Source organism: Anomaloglossus baeobatrachus, chromosome 3, assembly GCF_048569485.1.
Source record: "Anomaloglossus baeobatrachus isolate aAnoBae1 chromosome 3, aAnoBae1.hap1, whole genome shotgun sequence".
NCBI classification, from domain to species: domain Eukaryota; kingdom Metazoa; phylum Chordata; class Amphibia; order Anura; family Aromobatidae; genus Anomaloglossus; species Anomaloglossus baeobatrachus.
In genome coordinates, this window is record NC_134355.1 from 583,746,582 (window position 1) to 583,774,454 (window position 27,873).

At 52.8% G+C, this 27,873-nt stretch overlaps 1 protein-coding gene across 1 annotated transcript in view; it reads right to left on the reverse strand.

Moving 5' to 3' along the window:
• LOC142296903 (E3 ubiquitin-protein ligase TRIP12-like) overlaps positions 1–27,873 on the reverse strand; it is a 498,462-nt gene that overhangs the window by 150,832 nt on the left and 319,757 nt on the right. The window contains exons 22-23 of the mRNA XM_075341010.1: positions 11,467–11,618; positions 10,033–10,190 (exon numbers count right to left, since the gene is read on the reverse strand). Coding sequence (XP_075197125.1) covers positions 10,033–10,190; positions 11,467–11,618 — 310 coding nt within the window. The remainder of the gene's footprint in view (positions 1–10,032; positions 10,191–11,466; positions 11,619–27,873) is intronic.

Consider the following 27,873-nt stretch of genomic DNA (forward strand, 5'->3'; position numbering starts at 1 on the left):
CTGGAGAGTCGCCAGAGCGACGGAAAGGCTGTTTTGACACGCCAACTGAGAGGGTGCCCTGACCAGGAGATCATCTAAGTAGGGAATCACCGAGTGGCCCTGAGAGTGTAGGACCGCCACAACAGATGCCATGACCTTGGTGAACACCCGTGGGGCTGTCGCCAGGCCGAAAGGCAATGCCACGAACTGAAGGTGTTCGTCCCTGATGGCGAAGCGCAAAAAGCGTTGATGTTCGGGTGCGATCGGCACATGGAGATAAGCATCCTTGATGTCGATCGATGCTAGGAAGTCTACTTATGACATTGAAGCGATGACAGAGCGGAGAGATTCCATCCGAAACCGTCTGGTGCTCACATGTCTGTTGAGTAGTTTGAGGTCCAGAACGGGACGGAACGAGCCGTCCTTCTTTGGCACCACAAACAAGTTGGAGTAAAAGCCGCGACCATGTTCCTGAAGGGGAACAGGGATCACGACTCCTTCTGTTTTCAGAGCGTTCACCGCCTGAAAAAGTGCATCGGCTCGCTCGGGGGGCGGAGATGTTCTGAAGAAACGAGTCGGAGGACGAGAGCTGAACTCTATCCTGTAACCGTGAGACAGAATGTCTCTCACCCATCGGTCTTGAACATGTGGCCACCAGGCGTCGCAAAAGCGGGAGAGCCTGCCACCGACCGAGGATGCGGTTCGGGGATGCCGAGAGTCATGAGGAGGCCGCCTTGGAAGCAGTGCCTCCTGCGGCCTTTTGGGGGCGTGACTTAGACCGCCACGCATAGGAGTTCCTCTGGCCCTTCTCCGGCCTGCTGGACGAAGAGAATTGGGGCTTGGCGGAGGGACGAAAGGACCGAAACCTCGATTGTATCTGTCGTTGCTGAGGTCTCTTTGGCTTAGACTGGGGCAAGGAGGAGTCCTTTCCTTTAGATTCCTTAATAATCTCATCCAATCGTTCGCCAAACAATCGGTCGCCAGTAAACGGCAAACTGGTTAAGAACCTCTTGGAAGCCGAGTCTGCCTTCCATTCGCGCAGCCACATGGCCCTGCGGACTGCCACAGAGTTAGCGGATGCCACCGCTGTACGGCTAGCAGAGTCTAAAACTGCGTTCATGGCATAGGAAGAAAAAACTGACGCCTGGGAAGTCAAAGACGTAACCTGCGGAGCAGAATTACGTGTAACCGCATTAATCTCAGCCAGACAAGCTGAGATAGCTTGTAGTGCCCACACGGCTGCAAAGGCCGGGGCAAAAGACGCCCCCGTGGCTTCATAGATGGATTTCATCAGGAGCTCTATCTGCCTGTCAGTGGCATCCTTTAGCGATGATCCATCTGCAACCGATACCACAGATCTAGCCGCCAATCTAGAGACTGGGGGATCCACCTTGGGACATTGAGCCCAACCCTTGACAACGTCAGGAGGGAAGGGGTAACGTGTGTCAGTAAGGCGCTTAGTAAAGCGCTTGTCCGGAACCTGCTCTGGGCTTCTGGACAGCATCTCTGAAGTTAGAGTGATCGAAAAACGCACTCCGTGTACGTTTAGGGAACCGAAACTGGTGTTTCTCCTGCTGAGAAGTTGACTCCTCTACAGGTGGCAGTGGGGGAGAGATATCTAACACCTGGTTGATGGACGAGATAAGATCATTTACTATGGCGTCCCCGTCAGGTGTATCAAGATTGAGGGCAACGTCAGTGTCAGAGCCCTGAGCTGCGACGTCCGCCTCGTCCTCCAGAGAGTCCTCACGCTGGGAACCTGAGCAGCGTGAAGAAGTCGGGGAAGATTCCCAGCGTGCCCGCTTAGCCGGTCTGGGACTGTGGTCCGGGCCGGAGTCCTCCACGTGAGACCTAGGGCCCCCCCTGGGAACGTGCTGCGGCGCGGGCAGAGAGGGGCCTGGGGGTGAAGATCCAACAGGGCCCGGGGCACGTGTAGGGACCGGTCTGGACTGCAAGGCTTCAAGCAGCTTGGCAGACCATTTGTCCATAGACTGAGCCATGGAATGTGAGAGTGACTCAGAGAGTTTTTCAGCAAAAACTGCAAACTCTGTCCCTGCCGCCTGGACAGGGAGAGCAACGGATTCTACCTGAGCCGAGGGGCCCACTAGTGACCGAGGCTCTGGTTGTGGAAGCAAAGAAGGGAATTTTGTTACTTACCGTAAATTCCTTTTCTTCTAGCTCTTATTGGGAGACCCAGACGATTGGGGTATAGCTACTGCCCTCCGGAGGCCACACAAAGCACTACACTAAAAAGTGCAAGGCCCCTCCCCTTCTGGCTATACCCCCCCGTGGTATCACGGGTTCTCCAGTTTTAGTGCCAAAGCAAGAAGGAGGAAGCCAATAACTGGTTTAAACAAATTAACTCCGAATAACGTCGGAGAACTGAAAAACCGTTCAACATGAACAACATGTGTACCCGCAAACAACAAAAAAAAAAAAAAATCCCGAAGGACAACAGGGCGGGTGCTGGGTCTCCCAATAAGAGCTAGAAGAAAAGGAATTTACGGTAAGTAACAAAATTCCCTTCTTCTTCAGCGCTCTATTGGGAGACCCAGACGATTGGGACGTCCAAAAGCTGTCCCTGGGTGGGTAAAGAGATACCTCATGTTAGAGCTGCAAAACAGCCCTCCCCTACGGGGGTGTCACTGCCGCCTGCAGGACTCTTCTACCTAAGCTGGCATCCGCCGAAGCATAGGTATGCACCTGATAATGCTTGGTGAAAGTGTGCAGACTCGACCAGGTAGCTGCCTGGCACACTTGTTGAGCCGAAGCCTGGTGTCGTAATGCCCAGGACGCACCCACGGCTCTGGTTGAGTGGGCTTTTAGCCCTGAAGGAACCGGAAGCCCCGCAGAACGGTAAGCCTCTAGAATTGGTTCTGTGATCCATCGAGCCAGGGTGGCTTTAGAAGCCTGCAACCCCTTGCGCGGACCAGCGACAAGGACAAAAAGTGCATCGGAACGGCGCATGGGCGCCGTGCGGGAAATGTAGATTCTGAGTGCTCTCACCAGATCTAGCAAACGTAAGTCCTTTTCATACCGGTGAACCGGATGAGGACAAAAGGAAGGCAAGGATATATCCTGATTAAGATGAAACGAGGATACGACCTTAGGGAGAAACTCCGGAATGGGGCGCAGCACTACCTTGTCCTGGTGGAACACCAGGAAGGGAGCCTTGGATGACAGAGCTGCCAGCTCCGACACTCGCCGAAGCGATGTGATCGCAACAAGAAACACCACTTTCTGTGACAGGCGAGAAAAGGAAACTTCCTTCAGAGGCTCGAAAGGCGGCTTCTGGAGAGCAACTAGTACCCTGTTCAGATCCCATGGATCTAACGGCCGCCTGTACGGGGGCACAATATGACAGACCCCCTGCAGGAACGTGCGCACCTTAGGAAGACGTGCTAGACGCTTCTGAAAAAACACGGATAGTGCCGAGACTTGCCCTTTAAGGGAGCTGAGCGACAAGCCCTTTTCCAACCCCGATTGCAGGAAGGAAAGAAAGGTAGGCAATGCAAATGGCCAAGGGGATACTCTCTGTGCAGAGCACCAGGATAAGAAAATCTTCCACGTTCTGTGGTAGATCTTAGCAGACGTTGACTTCCTAGCTTGTCTCATTGTGGCTACGACTCCTTGAGATAATCCTGCGGACGCTAGGATCCAGGACTCAATGGCCACACAGTCAGGTTCAGGGCCGCAGAATTCTGATGGAAAAACGGCCCTTGGGACAGTAAGTCTGGTCGGTCTGGCAGTGACCACGGTCGACCGACCGTGAGATGCCACAGATCCGGATACCACGATCTCCTCGGCCAGTCTGGGGCGACGAGTATGACGCGGCTGCAATCGGATCTGATCTTGCGTAACACTCTGGGCAAGAGTGCCAGAGGTGGGAAGACGTATGGGAGCCGAAACTGCGACCAATCTTGAACTAATGCGTCTGCCGCCAGAGCTCTTTGATCGCGCGACCTCGCCATGAATGCCGGGACCTTGTTGTTGTGCCGGGACGCCATTAGGTCGACGTCCGGCACTCCCCATCGGCGACAGATTTCCTGAAACACGTCCGGGTGAAGGGACCACTCCCCTGCGTCCATGCCCTGGCGACTGAGGAAGTCTGCTTCCCAATTTTCTACGCCTGGGATGTGAACCGCGGATATGGTGGAGGCTGTGTCCTCCACCCACATTAGAATGCGCCGGACTTCTTGGAATGCTTGCCGACTGCGCGTCCCTCCTTGGTGATTGATGTATGCCACCGCTGTGGAGTTGTCCGACTGGATTCGGATCTGCTTTCCTTCCAGCCACTGTTGGAAGGCCAGTAGGGCAAGATACACTGCCCTGATTTCCAGAACATTGATCTGAAGGGTGGACTCCTGCGGAGTCCACGTCCCCTGGGCCCTGTGGTGGAGAAACACTGCTCCCCACCCTGACAGACTCGCATCTGTCGTGACCACTGCCCAGGATGGGGGCAGGAAGGATCTTCCCTGAGACAATGAGGTGGGAAGGAGCCACCATTGTAGAGAGTCCTTGGCCGTCTGGGAGAGAGAGACTTTCCTGTCCAGGGACGTTGACTTCCCGTCCCATTGGCGGAGAATGTCCCATTGAAGTGGGCGCAGATGAAACTGCGCAAAGGGAACTGCTTCCATGGCTGCCACCATCTTCCCGAGGAAGTGCATGAGGCGCCGTAAGGGGTGCAACTGGCCTTGAAGGAGGGATTGCACCCCTGTCTGTAGGGACCGCTGCTTGTTCAGCGGAAGCTTCACTCTCGCTGCTCGAGTATGAAACTCCATGCCAAGATACGTTAGCGACTGTGACGGTGACAGATTCGACTTTGGAAAGTTGATGATCCATCCGAACGTCTGTAGAGTCTCCAGCATAGCATGTAGACTGAGTTGGCATGCCTCTTGAGAGGGTGCCTTGACAAGTAGATCGTCTAGGTAAGGGATCACCGAGTGTCCCTGAGAGTGCAAGACTGCTACCACCGCCGCCATGACCTTGGTGAAGACCCGGGGGGCTGTCGCCAGACCGAATGGCAGAGCTACGAACTGAAGATGGTCGTTTCCTATCACAAAACGTAGAAAACGTTGATGTTCTGTAGCAATTGGCACGTGGAGATAAGCATCTTTGATGTCAATTGAGGCAAGGAAGTCTCCTTGAGACATTGAGGCAACGACAGAGCGGAGGGTTTCCATCCGGAACCGTCTGGCGTGCACATGTTTGTTGAGCAGCTTTAGATCCAGAACAGGACGGAACGAGCCGTCCTTTTTTGGAACCACAAAGAGATTGGAGTAAAACCCTCGCCCTTGTTCCTGAGGCGGTACAGGAACCACTACTCCTTCCGCTCTTAGGGAGTCCACCGCCTGCAGCAGGGCATCTGCTCGGTCTGGATGTGGGGAGGTTCTGAAGAACCGAGCTGGAGGACGAGAACTGAACTCGATTCTGTACCCGCGAGACAAAATGTTTGTCACCCACCGGTCTTTGACCTGTGACGTCCAAATGTCGTAAAAGCGGGAGAGCCTGCCCCCGACCGGAGATGCGGAGGGAGGGGACTGGAAGTCATGAGGTAGCCGCTTTGGAAGCGGTTCCTCCATTTGCTTTCTTGGGGCGTGCGTGAGCCCGCCAGGAATCTGAGACTCTTTGCGTCCTCTGAGTCCCTTTGGACGAGGAGAATTGTGTCTTGCCCGAACCTCGAAAGGACTGAAACCTCTGCTGCCATTTTTTCTGCTGAGGTTTGCTTGATCTGGGCTGAGGTAAGGAAGAGTCTTTACCCTTGGACTGTTTAATGATGTCAGCCAATGGCTCGCCAAACAGTCTATCTCTAGATAAAGGCAAGCTGGTTAAACATTTTTTGGAACCAGCATCTGCTTTCCAGTCCTTTAACCACAAGGCTCTGCGCAAAACTACCGAATTGGCGGACGCCATTGAGGTGCGGCTGGTAGATTCTAGGACCGCATTGATAGCGTAAGACGCAAACGCAGACATCTGCGAGGTAAGGGACGCCACTTGCGGCGCCGCTGGATGTATGATAGCATCCACTTTTGCTAAACCAGCTGAAATAGCTTGGAGTGCCCATACGGCTGCGAATGCTGGAGCAAACGACGCGCCGATAGCTTCATAGACAGATTTTAACCAAAGGTCCATCTGTCTATCATTGGCATCCTTAAGTGAAGCGCCATCCTCCACTGCAACTATGGATCTAGCTGCAAGTTTGGAAATCGGGGGGTCTACTTTTGGACACTGGGTCCAGCGCTTGACCACATCAGGGGGGAAAGGAAAACGTGTATCCTTAGAACGTTTAGAGAAACGCCTTTCAGGATGAGCGTCGTGTTTCTGGATTGATTCTCTGAAGTCAGAGTGATCCAAGAAGGCACTCAATTTACGCTTGGGATAGAGGAAACGAAACTTCTCCTGCTCTGCAGCTGCCTCCTCTGCAGAAGGAGCTGGGGGAGAAATATCCAACAGTCTATTGATGGCTGAGATAAGATCGTTTACCATGGCGTCCCCATCCGGGGTATCCAGATTGAGAGGGGTTCCAGGATAAGACTCCTGATCACTCTCTTCAGACGCATCACAGGGCGACTGATTGCGCTGAGACCCTGAGCAGTGTGATGACGTTGAGGGTCTTTCCCAGCGAGCTCGCTTAGGGTGGCTGGGGCTATCATCTGAGTCATAATACTCAGCCTGGGAAGCCGGGGACCCCCTTGCAGTCTGGACTAATTCCAACTGAGGGGGATTAGAGGACAGAGACCTCGCCGTGTCCATAGACTGAGCCCCAGACATGGATTGCAAAGTTTCAAGGATCTTTGCCATAGTCACAGACATTCCATCAGCAAAAACTGCAAAGTCTGTCCCTGACACCGGGGCAGGACTTACAAGCGTCTCAGCCTGGGTCACTACCCCTCCGGACTCCGGCTGGCGAAGCAGCACCGGATCTGAGCATTGCACACAATGGGGGTCTTTGGAACCTGCTGGTAGAGCAGCCCCACATGCAGCACACGCAGTGTACACAGCCCTAGCCTTGGCAGCCTTGCGTTTTGTGGATGACATGTTGCTGCCTCCTCAGAGCGATCTGGGGTCTAGCCAGGAAGCGACCTCACAGTGCAAGAAATAACTAAATATATATATCTGGTGACACAGTACACCAATACACACTGAGGCACTAGAGGGGCCAGCTGAAAAGCCGCTTACCGCCCGCTTAAGAGCGGGTGTGTGTTCTCCAAAAGCCCCCTAGTCCAGGTCTCCCAGAGCCTTGCGTCCTTCCTCCAGCCAGACTGCATGTAATGGCTGCCGGCGTCCTGGGAGAGGAGGGGGGGCGGGCCCTGGGCGTTCCTGACTAAGAGCGGGAAGCCTGCTTCCCTCTGTGCCTAGTGAGAAGGCTGGAGCATGTAAATCAGGCTCCAGCCCTCGTCGCTGCTGCGAAACAGCGTCTCTCCCCTACCCTGATTGACAGGGTGGGGGCGGGAACGAAGCGGAGCTAGGCCGCAAAAGCCGGGGACTGGATTTATAAACGCCGCCGCCGTAAAAGCGCGGTCGGCGTGTCCCCGGCGCACCACAAGTCACAGCAGCGCCGCCCGGTCCAGTGGGGGTCGGCGCTGCGTTCCCACAACACCAAGTCCCCCAGTAAACTGTAGGAACACTAACTCCAACGTTACGGTCCCCGGCGCACTACAACACCCAGCCAGCCCGGAGTGTGTCTGTGCCTGCCGGGGACACAGAGTACCTGTATGATGCAGGGCCATGTCCCTGATTGTACTCCTGCTCCGTATCCATCAGGTTCAACTGGGTCTGTGGATGGAGCCCGGCGTCAGAGCTTAGAGGCCGGCAGGATCCCACTTCCACAGAGCCCTACAAGGGGATGTGGAAGGAAAACAGCATGTGGGGCTCCAGCCCCTGTACCAGCAATAGGTACCTCAACCTTACAACACCATCCACGGGTGAGAAGGGAGCATGCTGTGGGCCCTATATGGGCCCTCTTTTCTTCCATCCGAAATAGTCAGCAGCTACTGCTGACTAAAATCTGTGGAGCTATGCATGGATGTCTGACCTCCTTCGCACAAAGCTTGAAAACTGGAGAACCCGTGATACCACGGGGGGGTATAGCCAGAAGGGGAGGGGCCTTGCACTTTTTAGTGTAGTGCTTTGTGTGGCCTCCGGAGGGCAGTAGCTATACCCCAATCGTCTGGGTCTCCCAATAGAGCGCTGAAGAAACAGGGGTTGAGCATTGCTCACAGTGAGGGTAGGTGGAACCTGCAGGTAACTTAGCCGCACAAGAGGTACAGGTCGCAAAATAACCCTGTGTCTTGGCCCCCTTGCTCCTTGTGGACGACATGCTGTTGTCTCCTAGGAGAGTGATCACTGAGGGTATATGGGGAGGGTATACAGCCCGACCGAACAGAAATATATAAATATATATGGTATCTATTCCGGCACCCTGAGGGGACCAGCACCGGGTGACCGGTGTGGCTTACCGACCGCTAAAAAGCGGAGTGTGTGTCCTCCAGATTCCCTGCCTTAGGTCTCCCAGCATTGCAGAGCTCTTTCCAGGAAAACTTCCACAGGCAGAATGCCAAAGAAATGGCTGCCGGAGCTCTCAGGGGAGGAGAGAAGCCGGGGGCGGCGTTAGAAAAAGTGCGGGAATCTGGAGTCCCCACAGTGATCAGTGAGGGGGGGAGGAACATACAGGATGCCCTGGCCCTCACAGCCGACGTCAGGCCGGCAGTCGCGCCCTTATACCTGATAGACAGGCCCGGGGGCGGGAGTTTTGCAACTAGGCCGCAATTGAAGCCGGGGACTAAATTTAATACCGCGGCCGACAAACAGGCGCGGTCGGCGCGGAAGTCCGCCGGCTGTCACAAATAAGCAGCTGCTGCAGCGTCCGGGATGTAGGCGCTCCAAGCACATCCCCCATGGGGGTACAGAGTACCTTAGTGATGCAGGGCCCGGTCCCTGAGGATAAACAAACTCCTGTCCGACAGCTTCCCCCAGGGGCTGCGGAGGGAGCACGGTCCCAGTGACTGGATGACCGCTGAGGATCCCACTTCTCCCAGAGCCGCTAAGGGATGGTGAAGGAGACGGCATGAGGCTCCTGCCTTTGTACTCACAATGGGTACCTCAACCTTAACATCACCGCCGACAAAGTGGGGTGAGAAGGGAACATGCCGGGGGCCCCGTGGGGGCCCACTTTTCTTCCAACCGATATAACTAAAATGAGAAGATGAGTGGATGTGTGCCTTCTTCCACACAAAGCATAAAACTGAGGAGCCCGTGATGCACGGGAGGGTGTATAGGCAGAGGGGAGGGGTTACACTTTTTAAAGTGTAATACTTTGTGTGGCCTCCGGAGGCAGAAGCTATACACCCAATTGTCTGGGTCTCCCAATGGAGCGACAAAGAAAAAAAAAAATGACGTGGGCTTCGCTATATTTTTGTATGCTAGCCAGGTACAGCAGGCAGGTACGGGCTGCCCCCAACCCCCAGCTGCCTATTTGTACCCAGCTGGGAACCAAAAATATAGGGAACCTTTTATTTCATGAATTTCATGAAATAATTAAAAAAAAAAATGACGTGGGCTTCGCCCAATTTTTGAGTCCAGCCAGGTACAACTAGGCAGCTGTGGATTGGAACAACGATTGAAAAACGCAGAAATAATTGACATGCTGCGTTTTTGTAGTCACCACAAAAACACAGCTACAAAAAAAACGCTGTGTGCGGACAGCAAAAATGAAAACTCATAGACATTGCTGGGGAAGCAATGTTACTGCGTTTTCAGCACAAAAACGCAGTAAAAAAACGCAGCTAAAAACGCAGCAAAAACGCCTAGTGCGCACAAGGTCTAAGGGGTTAACAGGCGCGGGTGAAATGTGGATCCATTCATGCCTGCAAGGCACACGTCAGCTGTACAAATCAGCTGACATATGCGCGGATCCACGTCGACAGCCCATAGCAGCCGGCTGGGATTACACAATGGTGGCTTAGGAGGTAATCTTACGGCCCACAATCGTTAAGGGTTTAAAGAATCCAACAATCTAGGATACCAGTTAAAGTAAGAAAGAAGAGCACTTACCTTTAGCCACCAGATATTTCTCAATCGTCTGCACAGGAGTCAGGGGACCTATTTTAAAAAGTCCCCGTTTCAACTGCTTTACATTAGTGCACTCTGGATGTCTCTGTAGTTGAAATTTCAGTGGATGAGTATTGAAAAACGTTATCGCTTGAAGACCCCTGGCAATGGAGAGATATTAAAAAAATTATACCAACACACGGAGGAGAGAAAAGAAGCCTAAGGCGGGCTTTACACGCTGCGACATCGCTAGCCGATGCTAGCGATGTCGAGCGCGAAAGCACTCGCCCCCGTCATTGTAACGATATGTGGTGATCGCTGCCGTAATGAACATTATCGCTACGGCAGCATCACACACACATATACCTGCTCTGCGACGTTGCTGTGGCCGCCGAACAACCCCTCCCTCAAGGGGGAGGTGCGATCGGCGTCACCGTGACGTCACTAAGCGGCCGCCCAATCAAAGCGGAGGGGTGGAGATGAGCGGGACGAACATCCTGCCCACCTCCTTCCTTCCTCATTGCTGGCGGAACGCAGGTAAGGAGAGGTTCCTCCTTCCTGCGGTGTCACACATAGCGATGTGTGCTGCCGCAGGAACGACGAACAACATCGTTACTGCAGCAGCAATGATAATTGGGAATAAGGGGGAATGTCACCGATTAGCGATTTTGAACGTTTTTGCAACGATTCAAAATCGCTAATAGGTGTCACACGCAACGACATCGCTAACGCGGCCGGATGTGCGTCACAAATTCCGTGACCCCAACAAGATCACTTTAGCGATGTCGTAGCGTGTAAAGCCACCTTTGGGCTGTATTCACACTGGCATTATGGTTTGTCTGTACAGGAGCCACGCTCAGTATAATGGATGTGTTTTGCAATTAATCAAATTGACATAACAATATCAGGCTCCTGCTCATCAAATAGCAAATTATATTTGAAAGTTGTAAAATGATCTTGTCCTGTATCTTACCTATATAGCAATTAACAAGACTGGAAAGCAAATAAATTAAGTAATTTTACACAACGCACAGATGATTGAATGGAAATTGCAGTAATTTTCAAATCCTTAAAGGGAATTTGTCACCAGGTTTTTGCCACCTAATAAGAGAGCAGCATCACGTAGGGGTAGAGATCCTGATTGCAGCGATGTGTCACTTACTGGGCTGCTTAGTGTAGTTTTGATAAATTGCTGTATAATCAGGAGTAGATTATCATTAGAGGACTACTTGGTGTCCTGCAGGTAGTCCAGCATATTCATGAGTTCTGTATAACTGCTGGATCTGCAGCAGAGAAAACATTGATTTTATTAAAATGGCAGCAAACAGCTCAGTAAGTGACACATCGCTGCAATCAGGGTCTCTGTCTCTACATTATGGTGCTCTCAGATGGGGGAGCAAAAACCTGGTGACAGATTCCCTTTAAAGTGCTACCTACCTGCTCCCTGTACCATAACCACTTGGGAAGTCACGCACTTTGACTGGGAACTGCTTCATCTGGCTGAGGTAGATATTCATCTTGTGTACCAGCGCCAGCAAATGCCCATATTCTGTCGGCTCTATCCTTCCCAGTGGCTCCTCTCCTGGAAGCTGTAATGTATAGCGAAAAACATTGACCATCTCTACAACACCCAGAACCGTTCTGTCCAAATATAAAAGGATGTAGGACTGAATGATCAGTATAGATATAGATCAGTCTGCTGTATGTGTTTCCAAACTGTACATCTAGATAACAGCAAATAGATAGTGAATAGAAATGAGCCACTTATTAAAGTTGGATATGAAAAAGCAAAATAAAGGGCTAAAATGAAGGGAATTTTGTTACTTACCGTAAATTCCTTTTCTTCTAGCTCTTATTGGGAGACCCAGACGATTGGGTGTATAGCACTGCCTCCGGAGGCCACACAAAGCAACTACACTAAAAAGTGTAAGGCCCCTCCCCTTCTGGCTATACACCCCCAGTGGGATCACTGGCTCACCAGTTTTAGTGCAAAAGCAAGAAGGAGGAAAGCCAATAACTGGTTTAAACAAATTTACTCCGAGTAACATCGGAGAACTGAAAACCGTTCAACATGAACAACATGTGTACCCGCAAACAAACCAAAAATCCCGAAGGACAACAGGGCGGGTGCTGGGTCTCCCAATAAGAGCTAGAAGAAAAGGAATTTACGGTAAGTAACAAAATTCCCTTCTTCTTCGGCGCTCTATTGGGAGACCCAGACGATTGGGACGTCCAAAAGCTGTCCCTGGGTGGGTAAAGAAATACCTCATGTTAGAGCTGCAAGACAGCCCTCCCCTACGGGGAGGCAACTGCCGCCTGCAGGACTCTTCTACCTAGGCTGGCGTCCGCCGAAGCATAGGTATGCACCTGATAATGTTTGGTGAAAGTGTGCAGACTCGACCAGGTAGCTGCCTGGCACACCTGTTGAGCCGTAGCCTGGTGTCGCAATGCCCAGGACGCACCCACGGCTCTGGTAGAATGGGCCTTCAGCCCTGATGGAACCGGAAGCCCAGCAGAACGGTAGGCTTCAAGAATTGGTTCTTTGATCCATCGAGCCAGGGTGGCCTTAGAAGCCTGCGACCCTTTGCGCTTACCAGCGACAAGGACAAAGAGTGCATCCGAACGGCGCAGGGGCGCCGTGCGGGAAATGTAGATTCTGAGTGCTCTCACCAGATCTAACAAATGTAAATCCTTCTCATACCGATGAACTGCATGAGGACAAAACGACGGCAAAGAGATATCCTGATTAAGATGAAAAGAGGATACCACCTTCGGGAGAAACTCCTGAATGGGGCGCAGCACTACCTTGTCCTGGTGGAAGACCAGGAAGGGAGCCTTGGAAGACAGCGCTGCTAGCTCAGACACTCTCCGAAGAGATGTGATCGCTACCAGAAAAACCACTTTCTGTGATAGTCTAGAGAGTGAAACCTCCCTCAGAGGCTCGAAGGGCGGCTTCTGGAGGGCAACTAGTACCCTGTTCAGATCCCATGGATCCAACGGCCGCTTGTACGGGGGTACAATATGGCAAACCCCCTGCAGGAACGTGCGCACCTTAGGAAGGCGTGCCAAACGCCTCTGAAAAAAGACGGATAGCGCCTAGACTTGTCCTTTAAGGGAGCCGAGCGACAAACCTTTTTCTAACCCAGATTGCAGGAAAGAAAGAAGGGTAGGTAATGCATATGGCCAGGGAGACACTCCCTGAGCAGAGCACCAGGATAAGAATATCCTCCACGTTCTGTGGTAGATCTTAGCAGACGTGGGCTTCCTAGCCTGTCTCATGGTGGCAACGACCCCTTGGGATAAGCCTGAAGACGCTAGGATCCAGGACACAATGGCCACACAGTCAGGTTCAGGGCCGCAGAATTCCGATGGAAAAACGGCCCTTGGGACAGTAAGTCTGGTCGGTCTGGTAGTGCCCACGGTTGGCCGACCGTGAGATGCCACAGATCCGGATACCACGCCCTCCTCGGCCAGTCTGGAGCGACGAGTATGACGCGGCTGCAGTCGGATCTGATCTTGCGTAGCACTCTGGGCAAGAGTGCCAGAGGTGGAAACACATAAGGGAGCCGGAACTGCGACCAATCTTGCACTAGGGCGTCTGCTGCTAGAGCTCTTTGATCGCGAGACCGTGCCATGAAGGTTGGGACCTTGTTGTTGTGCCGGGACGCCATTAGGTCGACGTCCGGCCTTCCCCATCGGCGACAGATTTCCTGAAACACGTCCGGGTGAAGGGACCATTCCCCTGCGTCCATGCCCTGGCGACTGAGGAAGTCTGCTTCCCAGTTTTCTACGCCGGGGATGTGAACTGCGGATATGGTGGAGGCCGTGGCTTCCACCCACATCATAATGCGCCGGACTTCCTGGAAGGCTTGCCGACTGCGTGTCCCCCCTTGGTGATTGATGTATGCCACCGCTGTGGAGTTGTCCGATTGAATTCGGATCTGCTTCCCTTCCAGCCACTGCTGGAAGGCTAGTAGGGCAAGAAACACTGCTCTGATTTCCAGAACATTGATCTGAAGGATGGACTCCTGCTGAGTCCACGTACCCTGAGCCCTATGGTGGAGAAACACTGCTCCCCACCCTGACAGACTCGCGTCTGTCGTGACCACCGCCCAGGACGGTGGTAGGAAGGATCTTCCCTGTGATAATGAGGTGGAAAGGAGCCACCACTGCAGAGAGTCCTTGGCCGTCTGGGAAAGGGAGACTTTCCAGTCCAGGGATGTTGACTTCCCGTCCCATTGGCGGAGGATGTCCCATTGAAGTGGACGCAGATGAAACTGCGCAAACGGAACCGCCTCTATTGCCGACACCATCTTCCCGAGGAAGTGCATGAGGCGTCTTAAGGAGTGCGACTGACTTTGAAGGAGAGCCTGCACCCCAGTCTGTAGAGACCGCTGCTTGTCCAGCGGAAGCTTCACTATCGCTGAGAGAGTATGAAACTCCATGCCAAGATACGTTAGTGATTGGGTCGGTGACAGATTTGACTTTGGGAAGTTGATGATCCACCCGAACGCCTGGAGAGTCTCCAGTGCAAAATTCAGGCTGAGTTGGCATGCCTCCTGAGAGGGTGCCTTGACCAGTAGATCGTCCAAGTAAGGGATCACAGAGTGTCCGTGAGAGTGCAAGACTGCTACCACTGCTGCCATGATCTTGGTGAACACCCGAGGGGCTGTCGCCAGACCAAATGGCAGAGCCACGAACTGAAAATGGTCGTCTCCTATCACGAAGCGTAGAAAGCGTTGGTGCTCCGTAGCAATCGGCACGTGGAGATAAGCATCTTTGATGTCTATTGATGCTAGGAAATCTCCTTGGGACATTGAGGCAATGACTGAGCGGAGGGATTCCATCCGGAACCGCCTGGCGTTCACATGCTTGTTGAGCAGTTTTAGGTCCAGAACAGGACGGAAGGAGCCGTCCTTTTTTGGAACCACAAAGAGATTGGAGTAAAAACCTCGCCCCCGTTCCTGAGGGGGGACAGGGATCACGACTCCTTCTGCTCTTAGAGAGTCCACCGCCTGCAGCAGGGCATCTGCTCGGTTGGGGTGTGGGGAGGTTCTGAAGAACCGAAGTGGAGGCCGAGAACTGAACTCGATTCTGTACCCGCGAGACAAAGAAGGGAATTTTGTTACTTACCGTAAATTCCTTTTCTTCTAGCTCTTATTGGGAGACCCAGACGATTGGGGTATAGCTACTGCCCTCTGGAGGCCACACAAAGCACTACATTAAAAGTGCAAGGCCCCTCCCCCTCTGGCAATACCCCCCCCCGTGGTATCACGGGTTCTCCAGTTTTAGTGCCAAAGCAAGAAGGAGGAAGCCAATAACTGGTTTAAACAAATTAACTCCGAATAACGTCGGAGAACTGAAAAACCGTTCAACATGAACAACATGTGTACCCGCAAACAACCAAGATATCCCGAAGGACAACAGGGCGGGTGCTGGGTCTCCCAATAAGAGCTAGAAGAAAAGGAATTTACGGTAAGTAACAAAATTCCCTTCTTCTTCAGCGCTCTATTGGGAGACCCAGACGATTGGGACGTCCAAAAGCTGTCCCTGGGTGGGTAAATAAATACCTCATGTTAGAGCTGCAAAACAGCCCTCCCCTACGGGGGTGTCACTGCCGCCTGCAGGACTCTTCTACCTAAGCTGGCATCCGCCGAAGCATAGGTATGCACCTGATAATGCTTGGTGAAAGTGTGCAGACTGGACCAGGTAGCTGCCTGGCACACCTGTTGAGCCGAAGCCTGGTGGCGTAATGCCCAGGACGCACCCACGGCTCTGGTGGAGTGGGCTTTTAGCCCTGAAGGAACCGGAAGCCCCGCAGAACGGTAGGCCTCTAGAATTGGTTCTTTGATCCATCGAGCCAGGGTGGCTTTAGAAGCCTGCAACCCCTTGCGCGGACCAGCGACAAGGACGAAAAGTGCATCGGCACGGCGTATGGGCGCCGTGCGGGAAATGTAGATTCTGAGTGCTCTCACCAGATCTAGCAAACATAAGGCCTTTTCATACCGGTGAACCGGATGAGGGCAAAAAGAAGGCAAGGAAATATCCTGATTAAGATGAAAAGAGGATACGACCTTAGGAAGAAACTCCGGAATGGGGCGCAGCACAACCTTGTCCTGGTGGAACACCAGGAAGGGAGCCTTAGATGACAGAGCTGCCAGCTCAGACACTCGCCGAAGCGATGTGATCGCAACAAGAAACGCCACTTTCTGCGACAGCCGAGAAAAGGAAACTTCCTTCAGAGGCTCGAAGGGCGGCTTCTGGAGAGCAACTAGTACCCTGTTCAGATCCCATGGATCTAACGGTCGCTTGTACGGGGGCACAATATGACAGACCCCCTGCAGGAACGTGCGCACCTTAGGAAGACGTGCTAGACGCTTCTGAAAAAACACGGATAGTGCCGAAACTTGCCCTTTAAGGGAGCTGAGCGACAAGCCCTTTTCTAACCCCGATTGCAGAAAGGAAAGAAACTTGGGCAATGCAAATGGCCAGGGAGACACTCCCTGAGCAGAGCACCAGGACAAGAAAATCTTCCACGTTCTGTGGTAGATCTTAGCCGAATTCGACTTTCTAGCTTGTCTCATTGTGGCAACGACTTCCTGAGATAATCCAGCAGATGCTAGGATCCAGGACTCAATGGCCACACAGTCAGGTTCAGGGCCGCAGAATTCTGATGGAAAAACGGCCCTTGGGACAGTAAGTCTGGTCGGTCTGGCAGTGACCACGGTCGACCGATCGTGAGATGCCACAGATCCGGATACCACGACCTCCTCGGCCAGTCTGGAGCGACGAGTATGACGCGGCTGCACTCGGATCTGATCTTGCGTAGCACTCTGGGCAAGAGCGCCAGAGGCGGAAACACGTATGGGAGCTGAAACTGCGACCAATCTTGAACCAAGGCGTCTGCCGCCAGAGCTCTTTGATCGCGCGACCTCGCCATGAATGCCGGGACCTTGTTGTTGTGCCGAGACGCCATTAGATCGACGTCCGGCACTCCCCAGCGGCGACAGATTTCCTGAAACACGTCCGGGTGAAGGGACCATTCCCCTGCGTCCATGCCCTGGCGACTGAGGAAGTCTGCTTCCCAGTTTTCTACGCCTGGAATGTGAACCGCGGATATGGTGGATGCTCTGTCCTCCACCCACATTAGAATGCGCCGGACTTCTTGGAAGGCTTGCCGACTGCGCGTCCCTCCTTGGTGGTTGATGTATGCCACCGCTGTGGAGTTGTCCGATTGGATTCGGATCTGCTTTCCTTCCAGCCACTGTTGGAAGGCCAGTAGAGCAAGATACACTGCTCTGATCTCCAGAACATTGATCTGAAGGGTGGACTCCTGCGGAGTCCACGTCCCCTGAGCCCTGTGGTGGAGAAACACTGCTCCCCACCCTGACAGACTCGCATCTGTCGTGACTACTGCCCAGGATGGGGGCAGGAAGGATCTTCCCTGAGACAATGAGGTGGGAAGGAGCCACCATTGTAGAGAGTCTTTGGCCGTCTGGGAAAGTGAGACTTTCCTGTCCAGGGACGTTGACTTCCCGTCCCATTGGCGGAGAATGTCCCATTGAAGTGGGCGCAGATGAAACTGCGCAAAGGGAACTGCTTCCATGGCTGCCACCATCTTCCCTAGGAAATGCATGAGGCGCCGCAAGGGATGCAACTGGCCCTGCAGAAGAGATTGCACCCCTGTCTGTAGTGACCGCTGCTTGTCCAGCGGAAGCTTCACTATCGCTGCTAGAGTATGAAACTCCATGCCAAGATACGTTAGTGACTGAGTCGGTGATAGGATCGACTTTGGAAAGTTGATGATCCATCCGAAAGACTGTAGAGTCTCCAGCGTAGCATTCAGGCTGTGCTGACATGCCTCCTGAGAGGGAGCTTTGACCAATAAGTCGTCTAGGTAAGGGATCACCGAGTGTCCCTGAGAGTGCAAAACTGCTACCACCGCCGCCATGACCTTGGTGAAGACCCGTGGGGCTGTCGCCAGACCAAATGGAAGAGCTACGAACTGAAAATGGTCGTCTCCTATCACAAAACGTAGAAAACGTTGATGTTCTGTAGCAATTGGCACGTGGAGATAAGCATCTTTGATGTCTATTGAGGCAAGGAAGTCTCCTCTGGACATTGAGGCAATGACAGAGCGGAGGGTTTCCATCCGGAACCTCCTGGCGTGCACATGTTTGTTGAGCCGTTTTAGGTCCAGAACAGGACGGAACGAGCCGTCCTTTTTTGGAACCACAAAGAGATTGGAGTAAAATCCTTGCCCTTGTTCCTGAGGAGGGACTGGGATAATCACTCCTTCCGCTCTTAGGGAGCCCACCGCCTGCAGCAGAGCATCTGCTCGGTCTGGACGTGGGGAGGTTCTGTAGAACCGAGCTGGAGGACGAGAATTGAACTCGATTCTGTACCCGCGAGACAAAATGTCCGTCACCCACCGGTCTTTGACCTGTGACATCCAAATGCCGGAAAAGCGGGAGAGCCTGCCCCCGACCGGCGATGCGGAGGGGGGGGGCTGGAAGTCATGAGGTAGCCGCTTTGGAAGCGGTACCTCCATTTGCTTTCTTGGGGCGTGTGTGAGTCCGCCACGAATCTGAGTTTCTTTGCGTCCTCTGAGTCCCTTTGGACGAGGTAAACGGTGTCTTGCCCGAACCTCGAAAGGACTGAAACCTCTGCTGCCACTTTTTCTGCTGAGGTTTGGATGTTCTGGGTTGTGGTAAAGAGGAGTCTTTACCCTTGGACTGCTTAATGATGTCAGCCAATGGCTCGCCAAACAGTCTATCTCTAGACAAAGGCAAACTGGTTAAACATTTTTTGGAACCAGCATCTGCTTTCCAGTCCTTTAACCACAAGGCTCTGCGCAAAACTACCGAATTGGCGGACGCCATTGAGGTGCGACTGGTAGATTCTAGGACCGCATTGATAGCGTAAGACGCAAACGCCGACATCTGCGTGGTAAGGTGCGCCACTTGCGGCACTGCTGGATGCATGATAGCATCCACTTTTGCTAAGCCAGCTGAAATAGCCTGGAGTGCCCATACGGCTGCGAATGCCGGAGCAAACGACGCGCCGATAGCTTCATAGACAGATTTTAACCAAAGGTCCATCTGTCTGTCATTGGCATCTTTAAGTGAAGCGCCATCCTCCACTGCAACTATGGATCTAGCTGCGAGTTTGGAAATCGGGGGGTCTACCTTTGGACACTGTGTCCAGCGCTTGACCACCTCAGGGGGGAAAGGGAAACGCGTATCTTTAGATCGTTTAGAGAAACGCCTTTCTGGGTGAGCGTCGTGCTTCTGGATTGATTCTCTGAAGTCAGAGTGATCTAACAAAGCACTCAATTTACGCTTGGGATAAAGGAAACGAAACTTTTCCTGCTCCGCAGCCGCCTCTTCTGCTGAAGGGGCTGGGGGAGAAATATCCAACAGCCTATTGATGGCTGAGATAAGGTCGTTTACCATGGCATCCCCATCCGGGGTATCCAGGTTGAGAGGGGTTCCAGGAGTGGATTCCTGATCACTCTCATCCGACACATCACAGGGAGACTGATTGCGCTGAGACCCTGAGCAGTGTGAAGACGTCGAGGGTCTTTCCCAGCGAGCTCGCTTAGGGTGGCTGGGGCCATCATCTGAGTCATAATCCTCGGCCTGTGAAGCCGGGGACCCCCCTGTGGGCTGGATACATTCCAAGTAAGGGGGACCTGAGGACAGAGGCCTCTCCGTGCCCAGAGACTGAGCCCCATGCATAGATTGCAAGGTTTCAAGGATTTTTGCCATAGATACAGACATATTATCTGCAAAAACTGCAAAGTCCTTCCCTGTCACCGGGGCAGAACTTACAAGCGTCTCAGCCTGGGTCACTACCTCTCCTGACTCCGGCTGGCGAAGCAGCACCGGGTCGGAGCATTGCACACAATGGGGGTCATCGGAGCCTACTGGTAGATTAGCCCCACATGCAGCACACGCAGTATACACAGCCCTTTTTGCCTTGGCCGCCTTGCGTTTTGAGGATGACATGTTGCTGCTTCCACAGAGCGATCTGGGATATGCAGCCAGAAGCGCACCTCACAGTGCAAGAAATACAATATCTATATATATGTACCCAGTACACTGACACACAGTGAGGCACTAGAGGGACCAGCACAGAAAAATCGCTTACCGCCCGCTTAAAAAGCGGGTGTGTGGTCGCCAGATAGCCCCTAGTCCAGGTCTCCCAGAGCCTTGCGTCCTTCCTCCAGCCAGGCATGCATGTAATGGCTGCCGGCGTCTCTAGAGAGGAAGGGGGGCGGGCCCTGGGCGTTCCTGGCCAAGAGCGGGAAGCCTGCTTCCCTCTGTGCCAAGTGAGAGGGCTGGAGCATGTAAATCAGGCTCCAGCCCTCGTCGCTGCTAACGAACAGCGTCTCTCCCCTACCCTGAATGAAAGGGTGGGGGCGGGAACGAAACGGAGCTGCCGGCGTCCTAGGCCCAAAAAGCCGGGGACTAAATTTATAACCGCCGCCGCCGTAAAAGCGCGGACGGCGGATCCCCGGCGCACCACAAGTCACAGCAGCGCCGCCCGGTCCAGAGGGGGTCGGCGCTGCGTTCCCAAACACAAACAATCCCCCAGTAATCTGTAGGGACACCAACTCCCCGTTGCGGTCCCCGGCGCACTACAACACCCAGCCAGCCCGGAGTGTGTCTGTGCCTGCCGGGGACACAGAGTACCTGTATGATGCAGGGCCTGTCCCTGATCGTACTCCTGCTCCGTCTCCATCAGGTTCTAATGGGTCTGTGGATGGAGCCCGGCATCAGAGCTGAGAGGCCGGCAGGATCCCACTTCCACAGAGCCCTACAAGGGGATGTGGAAGGAAAACAGCATGTCAGGCTCCAGCCCTGTACCAGCAATAGGTACCTCAACCTTACAACACCATCCAGGGGTGAGAAGGGAGCATGCTGGGGACACTATATGTGTCCTCTTTTCTTCCATCCGAAATAGTCAGCAGCTACTGCTGACTAAAATCTGTGGAGCTATGCATGGAATGTCTGACCTCCTTCGCACACAAAGCTAAAACTGGAGAACCCGTGATACCACGGGGGGGGTATAGCCAGAGGGGGAGGGGCCTTGCACTTTTAATGTAGTGCTTTGTGTGGCCTCCAGAGGGCAGTAGCTATACCCCAATCGTCTGGGTCTCCCAATAGAGCGCTGAAGAAATGTCTGTTACCCACCGGTCTTTGACCTGTGACAGCCAAATGTCGCAAAAGCGGGAGAGCCTGCCACCGACCGAGGATGTGGAGGGAGGAGGCCGAAAGTCATGAGGTAGCCGCCTTGGAAGCGGTTCCTCCATTTGCTTTCCTGGGGCGTGAGTGAGCCCGCCAGGAATCTGAGCTCCCTTGTCCTTTCTGAGTCGTTTTGGACGAGGAGAATTGGGCCTTGCCCGAGCCTCGAAAGGACCGAAACCTCGACTGCCACTTTTTCTGTTGAGGTTTACTTGCTCTGGGCTGTGGCAAGGAAGAGTCCTTACCCTTGGACTGTTTTATGATTTCAGCCAATGGCTCACCAAACAGTCTGTCTCTAGATAATGGCAAGCTGGTTAAGCATTTTTTGGAACCAGCATCTGCTTTCCAGTCCTTTAACCATAAGGCTCTGCGCAAAACCACAGAATTGGCGGCCGCCATAGAGGTACGGCTCGTAGATTCTAGGACAGCATTGATAGCATAGGTCGCAAACGCAGACATTTGCGAAGTTAGGGACGCCACCTGCGGTACTGCTGGATGCATGATAGCATCCACCTGTGCCAGACCAGCTGAAATAGCTTGGAGTGCCCACACGGCCGCGAATGCTGGAGCAAACGACGCGCCGATAGCTTCATAGACAGATTTCAACCAAAGGTCCATCTGTCTGTCGTTGGCATCTTTAAGTGAAGCGCCATCCTCTACTGCGACTATAGATCTAGCCGCAAGCTTGGAAATTGGGGGATCCACCTTTGGACACTGGGTCCAGCGTTTGGCCACTTCAGAGGGAAAAGGATAACGGGTATCCTTAGAACGTTTAGAGAAACGCTTGTCTGGATGAGCGTCGTGCTTCTGGATTGATTCTCTGAAGTCAGAGTGGTCCAAAAAAGCACTTAATTTACGCTTGGGATACAGGAAATGAAACTTCTCCTGCTGTGCAGCTGCCTCCTCTGCAGAAGGGGCTGGGGGAGAAATATCCAACAGTCTATTAATTGCCGATATAAGGTCATTAACCATGGCGTCACCATCAGGGGCATCCAGATTGAGAGGGGCCTCAGGATTAGAATCCTGATCACCGTCCTCAGTCTCATCACAGAGAGACTCTTCTCGCTGAGACCCTGAGCAGTGTGATGACGTCGAGGGTCTTTCCCAGCGAGCTCGCTTAGGCTGCCTGGGACTGTCATCTGAGTCAGAGACTTCAGCTTGTGATGCTTGAGACCCCCTTGAAGTACGGATTAGTTCCAACTGAGGGGGACCGGAGAGCATAGACACAGCAGTGTCCATGGTCTGAGGAACTGGCCTGGCCTGCAAGGTCTCCAGGATTTTTGTCATAGTCACAGACATTTTATCAGCAAACACTGCAAAGTCTGTCCACGTCACCGGGGCAGGGTTCACAGGCGTCTCTGCCTGGGCTACCACCACAATAGGCTCTGGCTGACGAAGTGCCACTGGGACTGAACATTGCATACAATGTGAGTCATTGGAGCCTGCCGGTAGATCAGCCCCACATGCAGTACAAACAGTGTACACAGCCCGTGCCTTGGCAGCCTTGCGTTTTGCGGATGACATGTTGCTGCCTCCTCAGAGCAGTACAGGGTGTCCAGCCAAGAAGCGATCTTACAGTGCACTATATAAATATATATATATATATGGTACCAAGAAAAAAGTACACTAATATAACACTGAGGCACTAGAGGGGCCAGCACTACTGTGCTGCTTACCGCCCGCTTAGGAGCGGTGTGTGGACGCCAGAAATCCCTCTAGTCTGGGTCTCCCAGAGCCTGCTGCCTTTCCCCAGCCAGACCGCATGTGTAATGGCTGCCGGCGTCCTTGTGGAGAGGGGGGGCGGGCCCTGGGCGTACACCGACGAAGAGCGGGAAGTCTGCTTCCCCCTGTGCCTAGTGAGAGGGCTGGAGCATGTAAATAAAGCTCCAGCCCTCGGCTCTGTCAATTGAGCAGCGTCTCTCCCCTACCCTGATTGACAGGGTGGGGGCGGGAACGAAGCGGCGCTAGGCCGCAGAAGCCGGGGGCTAAAGTTAGAAGCGCCGCCGCCGTAAAAGCGCGGTCGGCGCAAAGTCCCCGGCGCACTACAAGTCGCAGCTGCGCCGCCGCTCCAGGAGCGGTCGGCGCAGTAGTTCCCAACATGAAACGTCACTCAGCAAAGCTGCAGTGACCTAACCCCAGCGCACAGCGCTACTGTCCCCGGCGCACTATAACGCTCAGCAAGCCTTGAGAGTGTCCGTGCCTGCCGGGGACACAGAGTACCTGAAAGTTGCAGGGCCTTGTCCCTGAACGGCACTCCCGCTCCAAATCCAGCAGGTTCTCTGGGTCTGTGGATGGAGCCCGGCCCCAGGGCTTGGGGGCCGGCAAGATCCCACTTCCACAGAGCCCTCCAGGGGATGTGGAAGGAAAACAGCATGTGGGCTCCAGCCTCTGTACCAGCAATAGGTACCTCAACCTTACAAGCACCACCGCGGGTGAGAAGAGAGCATGCTGGGGGCCCCATATGGGCCCTCTTTTCTTCCATCCGATATAGCCAGCAGCTACTGCTGACTACAAACAGTGGAGCTATGCGTGGATGTCTGACCTCCTTCGCACAAAGCAGAAAACTGGTGAGCCAGTGATCCCACTGGGGGTGTATAGCCAGAAGGGGAGGGGCCTTACACTTTTTAGTGTAGTTGCTTTGTGTGGCCTCCGGAGGCAGTGCTATACACCCAATCGTCTGGGTCTCCCAATAGAGCGCCGAAGAAATAACCTTTAATTCAAAAGTTACTAAAAAAACCCTATGACAATAGGTATAATATGTAACAAAAAGCCTCCGGGCAACAAATACAGCTGATCAACAAGACCAGAAATTGGCCTCAACATCCAATATAACTGGAGTGGCCTGACCTAGAGACGCCACCAATAGATGACAAAAAAACACAAGAATAACAAACAACAAAAAAAACATAAAGTAGTGTTTTTTCTATATCCCTAAAGGGACAGTGGTCACATGGATATACATACATAGAAAAACACAAAATAATCAACTCCATCTCACATTGACAGTGGTCATCAAGCCATGTGACCCCAAAATAACTCACATTGGCAGCACGTGCAAAAAATTGATACGACATTTATATTGGATGATGAGGCCAATTTTTGGTCTTGTTGATCAACTGTAATATTTGTTACCCGGAGGCTTTTTGTTACATATTATACCTATTATTATAGGGTTTGAATTAAAGGTTATATTTTAGCCCTTTATTTTCCTTTTTCATATCAAATTGTACATATGAGCAATTAAATAAATATTCTAGAGAGTCAGCAATAAGTATAAAGAGATATTCTTATCTTAGCAAGTTATCAGCTAATATACAAAAAGACTGACACTCGCAAAACGGCAATGTGAACAAGTGCATAACTGAACATGACATAAAATTACAAAAACAGACAGTTTGCGCTCTGAAATGCTAAAGCAGAAAAAGTATGAATGTAAGACTATAGACGTGCATTACTGCTAAAGGAAATCTAAGAAAAAATGAGATATTTAGCATAAAAAACAGCCATTTTAATATCTGCCCAGTCGCCAGGTCACGGCATACCTCATAACTGGGTAACTACTCTATATTAAAGCCTCTCTCTGGGTTTAAAAACCTACTGTGTATAGGCAGGCAAGTAGGAACCTGCTATAATGGATAAAATCACCTGCACGGTCAGAAGCGGCAACTGGGCAGATATAAAAAGAAGGGAATTTTGTTTACTTACCGTAAATTCCTTTTCTTCTAGCTCCTATTGGGAGACCCAGACAATTGGGTGTATAGCTTCTGCCTCCGGAGGCCACACAAAGTATTACACTTTAAAAAGTGTAACCCCTCCCCTCTGCCTATACACCCTCCCGTGGATCACGGGCTCCTCAGTTTTGGTGCAAAAGCAAGAAGGAGAAAACTTATAAATTGGTCTAGGGGAACTTCAATCCGAAGGATGTTCGGAGAACTGAAAACCATGAACCAAAAGAACAATTCAACATGAACATGTACACAAAAGAACAACCAGCCCGAAGGGAACAGGGGCGGGTGCTGGGTCTCCCAATAGGAGCTAGAAGAAGAAGGGAATTTTGTTTACTTACCGTAAATTCCTTTTCTTCTAGCTCCAATTGGGAGACCCAGACAATTGGGTGTATAGGCTATGCCTCCGGAGGCCGCACAAAGTATTACACTAAAAGTGTAAAGCCCCTCCCCTTCTGCCTATACACCCCCCGTGCTCCCACGGGCTCCTCAGTTTTGGTGCAAAAGCAAGAAGGAGGAAAAAATTATAAACTGGTTTAAAGTAAATTCAATCCGAAGGAATATCGGAGAACTGAAACCATTCAACATGAACAACATGTGTACACAAAAAATAGGGGCGGGTGCTGGGTCTCCCAATTGGAGCTAGAAGAAAAGGAATTTACGGTAAGTAAACAAAATTCCCTTCTTCTTTGTCGCTCCATTGGGAGACCCAGACAATTGGGACGTCCAAAAGCAGTCCCTGGGTGGGTACAATAATACCTCGTAATAGAGCCGTAAAACGGCCCCTTCCTACAGGTGGGCAACCGCCGCCTGAAGGACTCGTCTGCCTATGCTGGCATCCGCCGAAGCATAGGTATGCACCTGATAGTGTTTCGTGAAAGTGTGCAGGCTCGACCAGGTAGCCGCCTGACACACCTGCTGAGCCGTAGCCTGGTGCCTCAAAGCCCAGGACGCACCCACGGCTCTGGTAGAATGGGCCTTCAGCCCTGAGGGAACCGGAAGCCCAGCCGAACGGTAAGCTTCGAGAATTGGTTCCTTGATCCACCGAGCCAGGCTTGATTTGGAAGCCTGTGACCCTTTACGCTGGCCAGCGACAAGGACAAAGAGTGCATCCGAGCGGCGCAGGGGCGCCGTACGAGAAATGTAGAGTCTGAGTGCTCTCACCAGATCTAATCAAGTGCAAATCCTTTTCACATTGGTGAACTGGATGAGGACAAAAAGAGGGTAAGGAGATACCCTGATTGAGATGAAAGGGGGATACCACCTTAGGGAGAAATTCCGGAACCGGACGCAGAACCACCTTGCCCTGGTGAGACACCAGGAAAGGGGCTTTGCACGACAACGCTGCTAGCTCAGACACTCTCCGAAGTGAAGTGACTGCTACTAGGAAAACCACTTTCTGCGAAAGGCGTGAGAGAAATATCCCTCATAGGCTCGAATGGTGGTTTCTGAAGAACCATCAGCACCCTGTTCAGATCCCAGGGTTCTAACAGCCGTTTGTAAGGAGGAACGATGTGACAAACCCCCTGCAGGAACGTGCGTACCTGTGGAAGTCTGGCTAGGCGCTTCTGGAAAAACACAGAGAGCGCTGAGACTTGTCCCTTAAGGGAGCCGAGCGACAAACCCTTTTCCCGTCCAAATTGAAGGAGGGACAGAAAAGGGGGCAAGGCAAATGGCCAGGGAGAAAAACCCCGAGCAGAGCACCACGACAGGAATATTTTCCACGTCCTGTGGTAGATCTTGGCGGACGTTGGTTTCCTAGCCTGTCTCATAGTGGCAATGACCTCTTGAGATAATCCTGAAGACGCTAGGATCCAGGACTCAATGGCCACACAGTCAGGTTGAGGGCCGCAGAATTCAGATGGAAAAACGGCCCTTGAGACAGCAAGTCTGGTCGGTCTGGTAGTGCCCACGGTTGGCCGACCGTGAGATGTCACAGATCCGGGTACCACGACCTCCTCGGCCAGTCTGGAGCGACGAGGATGACGCGGCGGCAGCCGGCCCTGATCCTGCGTAACACTCTGGGCAACAGTGCCAACGGAGGGAACACGTAAGTGAGCTGAAACTGCGACCAGTCCTGAACTAAGGCGTCTGCCCCATAGCTCTGGGATCTTGAGACCGTGCCATGAACGTCGGTACCTTGTTGTTGTGCCGGGACGCCATTAGGTCGACGTCCGGCATACCCCAGCGGCAACATATCTCCTGAAACCCGTCCTGGTGAAGGGACCATTCCCCTGCGTTCATGCCCTGGCGACTGAGAAAGTCTGCTCCCCAGTTTTCTACGCCTGGGATGTGAACTGCGGATATGGTGGAGGCTGTGGCTTCCACCCACAGTAGAATCCGCCGGACTTCCTGGAAGGCTTGCCGACTGCGTGTCCCGCCTTGGTGGTTGATGTATGCCACCGCTGTGGAGTTGTCCGACTGAATTCGGATCTGCTTGCCTTCCAACCACTGCTGGAACGCGTTTAGGGCCAGATACACTGCCCTGATCTCCAGAACATTGATCTGAAGCGAGGACTCTTGCTGAGTCCACGTACCCTGAGCCCTGTGGTGGAGAAAAACTGCTCCCCACCCTGACAGACTCGCGTCCGTCGTGACCACCGCCCAGGATGGGAGTAGGAAGGAATTCCCCCTCGATAATGAAGTGGGAAGAAGCCACCACCGAAGGGAAGCTTTGATTGCCTGAGAGAGGGAGACGTTCCTGTCGAGGGACGTCGGTTTCCTGTCCCATTTGCGTAGGATGTCCCATTGAAGAGGACGCAGGTTAAACTGCGCGAAAGGGGCTGCCTCCATTGCTGCCACCATCTTCCCGAGGAAGTGCATGAGGCGCCTCAAGGGGAGTGACTGACCTTGAAGGAGAGATTGCACCC